Source organism: Emydura macquarii, unplaced genomic scaffold, assembly GCF_026122565.2.
Source record: "Emydura macquarii macquarii isolate MOO-44397 ecotype Brisbane River unplaced genomic scaffold, CSIRO-AGI_Emac_v2 contig_968, whole genome shotgun sequence".
Classification (NCBI taxonomy): Eukaryota; Metazoa; Chordata; order Testudines; family Chelidae; genus Emydura; species Emydura macquarii.
In genome coordinates this window covers 9,989,586-10,000,000 of record NW_027131105.1, presented here as the reverse complement: position 1 = coordinate 10,000,000, position 10,415 = coordinate 9,989,586, and the positions used below count along the sequence as shown (strand labels likewise).

At 42.6% G+C, this 10,415-nt stretch overlaps 1 protein-coding gene across 1 annotated transcript in view; it reads right to left on the bottom strand.

Annotated features, from left to right (window-relative positions):
• The window catches only part of CACNA2D3 (calcium voltage-gated channel auxiliary subunit alpha2delta 3), a 665,237-nt gene that overhangs the window by 363,078 nt on the left and 291,744 nt on the right, over positions 1-10,415 (bottom strand). Inside the window, exon 9 of the mRNA XM_067544184.1 lies at positions 7,904-7,978. Coding sequence (XP_067400285.1) covers positions 7,904-7,978 — 75 coding nt within the window. The remainder of the gene's footprint in view (positions 1-7,903; positions 7,979-10,415) is intronic.

Sequence of the window (10,415 nt, the reverse complement as noted above, 5' to 3'; positions counted from 1 at the left end):
ACCCCCAGGAGGTGCACAGCCTCTCAGTGGATGGCATGACCCAAACAGAAGTCCCATAGACAGATGGCCTCTTGGCTCCCTCTGGTTTGTTGATGTAATACATTGAAGCTGTATCGTCCATCAATATTTGCACTACCTTGCTAGACAGCTGGGGAAGGAACACCTCGCAGGCCCATCGGATTGCTCTGAGCTCCCTGATATCATGTGCAACACCGGCTCCTTCTTGGACCAAAGGACCTGGGTCCTGAGGGTTCGATGGTGGACCTCCCACCCTAGATCCAAAACCTCTGACACCAGCAACTTCAGCCGCGGGGCTGCAAAGGGGACCCCCTTTGATACATGATACGGTTTTGATCACCATGATAGGGAGGTGAGTATTAGTGAACGGATCATGAGGACCATGTCCAGATTGTGTCTGATTGATATGTATACCACTGCCTGCCACATTTGCAGAGGCCTGAGGTGTAACATCGCTTGCTGGACCACATAAGTGCAAGCTGACATGAGTCTCAACATCTTGAGGCATATCCTTGCTATGGTAAGGGGATGAGCCGATAAGCGGGCTATAAGTTCCAATATGGCAAGGAACCTTGCCTCTGTTAGAAGCACTATGGCTTGGATGGAGTCAAGGACTGCTCCAATGAACACTATGCTCTGAACTGTACCAATATTGATTTTTGTTCATTTATTAACAGGCCCACTGCTTGACACGTGGCTCAGATGACCCCGATGCTGTTTTGGACTTGCACCTACTTGCTTGCATTATTATTAGAGATATTTTTCATATATATTTTGATATGATTGTATGATGAAATTAGTTTTATTCAGCTGTAATGCAAGCCTTCCAGGCCACATCCTGGATGACAGCTACTGTTAAGATATATATATATTCAACCTTTGGTTTAGATAGATGTAGAATAGGATAAGATATATATATGGTCATAACCTTTACCCTAGACAGGTCATCCAGTAGGACAGGATAGGGGTCATAACCTTTACCCTAGATAAGTCAAGAGACATTAAAAGGGGAAGGGGCTGTCCTGGTTACCAAGAAACTCAAGAACACCACAGAACCCACAATAAGCTGAAATAACAAAGGTGAGATAAAAGACACCTGAAGAAGGATCACCACGTACGAACCTAGTAGCCAATAGACAACATGCACCCCAAAAGTTTGTGGAAAAGCCAAGTATGGCCCGGATGTAGGACACATATTCTTGGGGGGTATAAGTAAGATCAAATCCAGCTCATCGGGGCAGTCGACTGTCAGCTATCCTTGCTTAAAGTTTTATTTAGTGTTAAGATTTATTCTTTATTTTATATTCTTAAAGTTGTAATGTTAGTCTTAGTTTATAGCTCTTAGCTTTAAAGCAGCTCTTATTCCACTCAACTCCAACTTGAGGAATTAGACATCTCTTTCACCAAGTCCAGGAAGGGTGTGAGTATACTAGTATAAAGCATATCATAAATATATCTATCAAATAAGTCTTTACTTTTAAGATTGTATTAATCCATTATCAATTTGATTATTCATTTTATTTTCTCTATAATAATCATTTGTTTATTATTTTTGTTGTTTTAATAAATTTATAAAATTATACAAATCCTGGTTATCACTGAAATTCTTCCTGTGTTGTACCCGGGGTCCTTATAAAACTTACCTGAAGCCTGATTTAGGACACGAACCTTAGGATCCTTTTAATTAAAGAAATTGGCAAACCTATTACCCTATTCAATAAATTAATAACTATAAAATCAGGCTACAACCTTCAAGCGGCCTTTGATGAGCTAGTCATCCAGATAGGGGAAGACTTATATACCCTGCTGTCTGAGGCAGGTCACCACTACTGTCATGCATTTTGTGAATACGCACGGCACTGTTGACAGGCTAAAGGGAAGCACTGTGAACTCGTAGTGCTGCTTTCCAACCACAAATCATAGGAATCCTCTGTGGCCCAAAAAGATAGAGATATGGAAGTATGTGTCTTTTAGGTTGAGGGTGGTGTACCAGTCCCCAGAATCCAGAGAGGAAATGATGGAGGACAGAGACTCATATGGAACTCAACTTCTTGAGATATTTGTTGACACCATGCAGGTCCAGGATTGCCTTAAGTCCCACTTGGCTTTTGGGATCAGAAAGTAGTGGAAATAGAACCCTCTCCACTTTCAGGGAACTTCCTCTAACTGCCTACCAGGAGAAGGGCTTGCACCTGCAGAGTGAGAAGTGTCCCTAAAGAGGGACAGGTTGGGGAGGTGAGAATGAAATAAACTGAGGGGTGTACCTGGCTGCCACTGTATTTAGCTCCCATTGGTCTGATGTTACAGCAGCCCCAACCAACAGAAAGGGCACAAGACGGTGTTAAAATAAAAGGGAGGCTGGATCCCGGGTAAGGGCTGGTAGGTCACCCCCCGAGCGCACCTTCATAAAGCCTGTCTGCCTCCAGAGGGGTAATTGTTTAAGACCTTCCGGGGGGGGGGCGGTAGCCAGGGATTGGCCCTGGTGTCTTTTATAACCCCTATTTTTCTTTTTGTAGGGTTTGCCTCTGGATTGGCCCCCAAATCTCAGTGGCTGTTGTGGCTTGAAGTGCCTCCTGGTGGATGACGGGGTGTATAGATCCAAAGAGCATAGAGTAGCTCTGAAGTTCTTTAACCCGTGCAGCCTTGATTCCGTTTGGTCTGTGAATAAGGCTACACCATCAAATAGGAGGTCCAGAATGGACTGTTGGACCTCCGAAGACAGACCGGATGACTGGAGCCATGATGCTCGTATAATTGACACAGCCAATGCCATTGTTCTGGCTGCCGAATCAGCCATGTCAGAGGCTGCTTGGAAGGAGGCTCTGACCACTGTCTTCCCCTTCTCTAGTATAGCCTCAAATTCTTGCCTGGAGCCTTGAGGCCGGGAGTCCGTGAACTCAACCATGGAGTGCCAGATATTAAAATCATATTTCTCCAACAGGGCTTGTTGGTTTGCCATGTGCAGCTATAGGCTTGCTGTTGAATAAACCTTTCTTCTGAAAAAGTCCAACTTTTTCACCTCTTTATTCTTTGGGGTGGAACTCGCCTGCCCCTGCCTGTCCCTTTTGTTGATCACTGTTACCACCACCGACCCCAGAGAGGAGTGAGTGTATAGATAGTCAAACCTCTTCATGGGTACAGAGTATTTGCTTTCTGCCTGCTTCAATGTAGGGGGCAGAGAGGCTGGGGTCTGTCACAGATCCTTTGCTAGTTTTACTACCTCTACATGGACTGGGAGAACCACCATGGATGGAGATGCTGCTACCAGGATGTCAAAAAACTCATCAGCAGGTTCCTTCAATTCCTCTGCCTCTAGGCCCAGATTCAATGCTACTAATCTGAACAGTTCTTGGTGAGCCCTGAAGTCATCATATGGGACAGTGGCGGAGGGTCCCCTCTATAGCCTCCTCTGGTGAGGATGACGACGACATTGGCAAGGGTGGAGAGGTGAGCTCTTCCTCCCTGGCCCTTTCCAAGTCAGGTGCTGGGCAAATGACAGCTGACGATCTTCTCCCTGAAGCCCCGTAGAATGACTTGTGATCCCGGGGCAGGGGAAAACCCACACGGGTTCCAAAACTGCCATGGTACGGGCCACTGTCCCTGAAGACATACCCCCACAGGTGGTTCAATGGGGAAGCCCATGGCCGAGGAGGTAGCCTGTCTGTCCCCTGGGCAGCGTCACCTCCTCCCCTTCCAAGTCTGAAGAGCTGCTCTCGGGGGGACCACAGCAGTGCAATGTCACTTGCCCCTCCCCACTGTGTTGCAAATGATGGCATACCAGAGTGTGGTGTCGGAAGCCCGGGTGTCACGTGTCCAGCAACTGCTCCTTATCTTTTGGCTTCATAGAATCATAGAAGATTAGGGTTACCTCAGGAGGTCATCTAGTCCAATCCCTGGCTCAAAGCAAGACCAACCCCAACTAAATCATCCAAGCTAGGGCTTTGCCAAACCTCACCTTAAAAACCTCTAAGGATGGAGATTCCACCACTTCCTAGGTAACCCATCCCAGTGCTTCACCACCCTCATAGTCAAAACATTTTCCTAATTTCCAACATAGACCTCCCTCACTGCAACTTGAGACCATCGTTCCTAGTTCTGTCATCTACTACCTCTGAGAACAGCCTAGAGCTCCATCCTCCCTGAAACCCACTTTCAGGTAGTTAAAGGCTGCTAACAAATTACCCCTCATTCTTCTCTTCTGCAAACTAAACAAGCCTAGTTCCCTCAGCCTCTCCTCATTAGTCACGTGCTCCGGCCCCTAATCATTTTTTTTGCCCTCTGATGGACTCTCTCCAATTTGTCTACATCCTTTCTGTAGTGGAGGGCCCCAAACTGGACACAATACTCCAAATGCAGCCTCACCAATGTCTAATAGAGGGGAATAATCACTTCCCTCAATCTGCTGGCAATGATCCTACTAATGCAGCCCAATATGCCATTAGCCTTCTTTGCAATAAGGGCACACTGCTGACTCATATCTAGCTTCTTGTCCACTGTAACCCTCAGCACTGCTGCCTACCCTTTCGATCCCCAGTCTGTGCATGGGATTCTGAACTGAACTGGCTCGGTAGAGACTGGTGTTGGGATTCCGGGGACCAGTGCTGAGATTCTAGGGACCACAGACAGTAATCTGGAGACCAGTGCTGAGACTCCAAGGACCTGTGGGTCCAGGGACTGCATCATTAGCCCAACCACCTATGGTGTGTGAGGGCCTCATCATGGGCTTGCCTCTGGATGGCCCCATCGTCGATGGTACTAGTACCATGTTCCAGTGCAGGGCCCTCTCTTCCCAAGATGTCAGAGGCACGGGAATTGTCAGGAGATCCTTCACCACTTGGAATGCCTCCAGAGGGGTCCATACCATAAGGTGCTGGGGGTGCTAGTTGCTCCCAGGAGTCAATGGCAGGTCTGGGGTTGGGCTTGGGACCTGAATGGGCAAGGTCTTCCTGTCCTTCCTCGGGGCTGGTGAGCGCCCCCATTCTACGTGCATCTTCTTGGATTTCTTCTTTGGCATCAGGGATGGTGATCAGTGCTGGGAGGAAGTTGGCATCGAGGGGGCGCTCTGCACCGAAATCAATGTACTCAGGGCTGAGTCAGACCAGCTTGGGTCCAAGGCCGGTCTAAGTGCTGACTCCATTAAGAGATATTAAGAGTCTGATATTTACATTTTTTTTTCTGCGAGGCCTGAACCCTTTACAGATTCTCCACTTGTCACACATGTGAGCCTCTCCCAGGCACTTTAGGCAGCTCTGGTGAGGGTCATTGACCGGCATAGACTTTTTACATGAAGTGCATGGCTTGAAGCCTGGGGACCGGGGCATGCCCCATCCCTGGGCCACGTTTGTCAACCTACAATATGTCTAAGACAAGTAACACTTAGCAAAACAAACTGTACACTCTAATGTAACTAAGGAAAACCACTGGGGTGTAAAAGCTTACCACAGCAAGAGAAGTTCCAGCACGGTCATGGGCGGCAGAAAGGAACTGAGAGTGAGGAGGGCTGGCTGCGCCCTATATACCAGCACAAACACACACGGCCCCACGGGGCACTAGAGCTGGCTCTACAGATACCACTAGGGGAAAAGTCTCCAGCACCAGTGCATGTTGCGCACACACACCTAATATGGAATGGCCATGAGCAAGCACTCGAAGAAGAATCCTTGCTATTGGGCTTGCAATTTCATGTGCAAATTCCTTTAATGTTCTTGGATGCAGATTATCTGGATCCCCTGATTTGGTTCCATTAAGATGTCTGAGTTTCAAATGTTGTATTTTCTACTTCCATAGCCTCATTCCCATTGGTCACCCTGCCACTGTCCCCAAGTCCTCATTAATTTTATTAAAATTGAGGCAATGTATTCGTTTAGGTGTTGGCCCATACCTAGATTATCTTTAACTTCCTCCCGATCCTCAGTGTTTAGCAGTCCCCCTTCTTCTATCCTCATTTTCATTTTATTTATACTGCTAACGAATCTTTTACTATTGGTTTTAATTTCCTTTTGAAAGGTTCAACTTTGCTTGGCTTTTGGAAGTTCTCACTTTTCCCCACATTTTCTGATTTCCAAGGAATGGGGAATATCTGTGCCAAACACAGGATTAATGATTGGAAACATTTAATTTTAATGGTTTAGTCTATCATTTTTGATCTTCTATATAATCGTATAAATGATCTTACTAGAGTTGGATTTTCCTGGGGCAACACTTATTGTGAGAAGCATACACTAAACTAGTGATACCACTAAATAGCTAAAACATGCTGTATAAACTCATTTTAATCTATACTAAAATATGTAAGCAATAAAGTTGTATTTACCAACTAGCCTGAAAGTCTGTTGTGAACAAGTCACATTGTATCATTTGAGCAACTCGGAACAAAAATCCAAGAAGTATAGGCCAAGGTTTTTCAGAAGAGATTAGTGATTTTGGATGCCCAACTTCAGATACCTTAAAGGGGTCTGATTTTTCAGAAGGTGATTGCTCAGTACTTTCTGAAGATCAAGTCCGTTTAGTGATTGAGTGCCTCGGTTGGAAACATCTTAGTCAGCTCTGAAAATCTTAATCTTGGCTCTAGATTAGACACCAACAAGTTTTATTTTCCAGTGTATCTGGAAGGTATTTTACTATGGATAATATACCCATTATTTATGTAAACATTTTTTGATACTCATTTAAGAGGTTAATTGTTCTATTTGTATCTTCTCTGTTATGAAGGGGTATCTAAATAGAGCAGTTCTGATTCATTCCTTTAGCAAAGCCTTGAATTTCTTGAATTTAACAGGTTTAATATCACTTTTAACTTCATCACTTATTAATAGATCGGGAAGAAAGTTTGAAAATATTTTGCTAGAATGTTAAATTTTTTCTCTCTCTAAAAATTATGATCAATGAAGTCAGAGCTGAATTTTTGTGGATACAAAATGGCCTTAATGAGAAACAAGAGTCATAGTTAGTGTAGCTCACAAAAAAAAAGTTTTAGACAATTTCCATTGCATGTGAATAACACATCAGACAAATTGATATAGACATGAACACTTCTGAGGTAGATTGTTCCATTGCCTGACTGATTTCACTGTTTGGAATCTGCCCTACTCATTCCAGTATTTAGCTTGACTTTTCATTTTACTAGCTGCAGGCCATTTTCCATTGTTTTGCTCTTTTTGACCATCCTGTCTACAAAAAACTCCCATAATTTCAATTGGCATAATTCTTTTTACCTTCACTTACCAAGAATTATTGTGTAGTCTTACTGGTGTGGAATGACCACATTTAGATGGTAGGCAAAATATCCTATAGAGTGTCTGATCCCACAGTCTTTATTCAAATAAAACTCTTACTGAAGTCAAAATAAATTTTCCATGAGAAATGACTGAAAGATTGGGTTTATAATTTGCACAGAACTTTTGAGAACTTTCTAGAAGAACACCATTATTATAATTTTGACAGTCTGGCATGTAAAGCTGAAAGTTCAGTGTTACATAGAGAAACTACAGTTGCTTTCATTTGTTTCAAGTTTTTTGTTTTAACATTACTCTTCATGCATAAAAATGGAATCTGATTCTATGTAACTTTTGAAAACAGTGAGACAGTTATAATTTAAACCAGTTTCATGTGATTTGAAAAAAAATGACTAAACATTCTTAATATCCTGCAATTTCTATTAAGATTATTTATATATTATTCCAATAAGCTTATTTGATCAAAGTAACTAAGTGAAAACTTCTTCTTGCCTGCTGAGTCACATAACTGACTATTTTTAAATAGGACAAGAACAATAAAGTTTTAATAAGTTCTAATAATAGATCTGGTTTATTAAAAAAGATCATTATAACACAGTGATATGCATCACATCCTATGTCCTTTATGCTTTGTTACTCTCATTCCTTACCTCTTTGTTGGCTCTGTCTGCTTGTACTAATGTTCCATTCAGACACGGTTCTACATAGTGAAGTTCTTCATTATACTGTGGGGGGGAGTGGGAAGATGGAAAATTTAATTAAAGGCTTTGAAAGATATAATTTAATTTAATGATTTAGAGCTAAAACATGCATATAAAGCAAAAACAATAGAATTTAATTCATTTTAAAAAATAGGGCATGGGATTTTTTTTTCTTCACATCATTCTTAGTATTTCAGAGGTTGGAATTTTAAAAAGGGAGGACCTACTTGAATGAATGCCAGTACACAGGTGGGTTTAGTGTGTACTGTACATAGTTAAATAAACCACATTATAGTGAAAGGTACAAATGTTCTGAGTCTTAGGATGACTGGCTGACAGAAAAACCTCCCAGGTTGGAATCTGGATAGTATTAAGAATTCAGTGCTGATACAGTCCCAGCTTTAACCCCAATCCTCTCCTTCATTTTGAGCAAACAATGACATATTTGAGTCAAAGCATGACACATTTTGGGAGGTTGGTAATGTAGGAACTGAGTCAAAACTCTATGAATCTGAAGCCATTCTGGAAATGTTTGAAAGTGATCAGAGATTGTCAGTCATTGTAAAACTAGCTTAAATCACTTGGGCCCAGACTTTTAAAAGGTAATACGTGTTGTTCCGCTCACTACTGCAAGGCTTATGTGACTTAGATGCCTAAGGTCTCGTCTACACTACAGAGTTAGGTTGACATAAGGCAGATTACGTCAACCTAACAATGGAAGTGTGTACACTTAAATTTTGCTCCCGCTGATGTAACTGTCCCTCTATGCCAACTTAACTCCACCTCCACAAGTGGTGTAGAGTCAAGGTTAATATAGTTAGGTCAATATGGTGTCAGTGTAGAAACTGCATTGCTTACATCTATTGTTATTGGCTTTCAGGTGCCATCATGCAATGCCCCACACTGACAGTACATTTGAAAGAAGCACTCCTGGTGAGGATGCGTACCTACCGCTGACACAAGAAGCAAAGTGTAGACATGCACAAATGATGTAATTACTGCAGCAGCTGTATGCCGACATAAGTTAGGTCAATTTAATTTTGTACTGTAGACATGGCCTAAGTCCCACTTTGAAAAGCGAATTAAGCATTGAGATAGTAAGTCCCACTGACTTCCAGTGAGACGTACGCGCCTCAACTTTTGAAAATGGGACTCAGCTGTCTAAGTCACTTAGGCTGAGATCTTCAAAGTACATAGAATCCTAACCACCACTGATTTGACCTTTGGGCGTTACAACACTGAGCAGAGCATGCCAAAGTACCTATTAAAATCCGGGCATTAGTCTCACAGCACGAATTTTATCCTTACTCTTCCTCTTTTGTCTATTCTTCTGCAGAAGTATCGCCAGCCAAAATATGGAGGGAAGCCTTGATGCTACAATTCTGCTTGTTTTCACTCCCTCAACAGATACCAAGTGAATCAGTAGAATAACCATGACAGCCAATGAAAGAGGACAGCAAGTTCAGCCAAAAACATACAGAGAAAACATATCACATGATTAACGTAAGTACTCACTCTGTCTCTCTCCATTTCAATGAGAATAAAAAAAGAGTCTTACAAGGATTCATTGCAAAGTGTTGCTAACACAAGGTTCTCTTCTCATTACAAGTCCCATTGTCTGTGTCTGACTGGGGCTCTGGATTTATTCTACCTTCTCTTCAGTTTCACAGAGCTCCTTCCTTATCACACTGCCTAATCCTACACCCCCTGCAGCCTTCTCCTTCTTGGACATCTGTCATCATCATTCATGTGGACAATGCAGTGCTCTCCAATGCTTATTAATTAATTAATGATCATTAGTGCATGGGTCAGGGTATTTAATTCAATCAGTGCCAAACTATTCTGGAGGCATTGTCCCAAATTCTATTGTCAGTTGTACACTAGTATAACTCTCAAGTAACCCACTCACTGACTGCAGTGGATATAGTTTGCATTCACAACTCAGTAACAGAGTAATTGGTTTATTGTATCAATGGCATACATTATGCGGTCAGTGATTCTCTGTTCTGCACCTAGTATGTACACATCCCTAATTATTTTAATGCAGTCAATATCAATCAATTCTGATGATTCCTGTGCACCCCTGTGGCTCCATAGGTCAAATGAAAAAGCCAAAATAGTGATGGGAGATCAGGACCTCTTGAAAAAAATGTTCACTATTTGGAACTACGTTGTACATATCTTAGAATTACAGCAGCTCCTTGTTCTGATAAAAACTGTACTTTTTCCTACAACTCTCATCTCCATGCCTTCTTCCATTCTACCACCACTCATGGAATGTCCTTCCAAACCAAGGATGCCAAATCCTCACCCCATCCCCCATTCAAATCCATCCTCACGACTCTCTTCTTCCATGACTCCACAAACTAAAACCCTAAATTGATGTCAAACACTACCACACTGAGAAAACTTACTGTTTCCCTCTCTGTGTTTTGCAGCATGTCCTTTCCTCATTGTATTT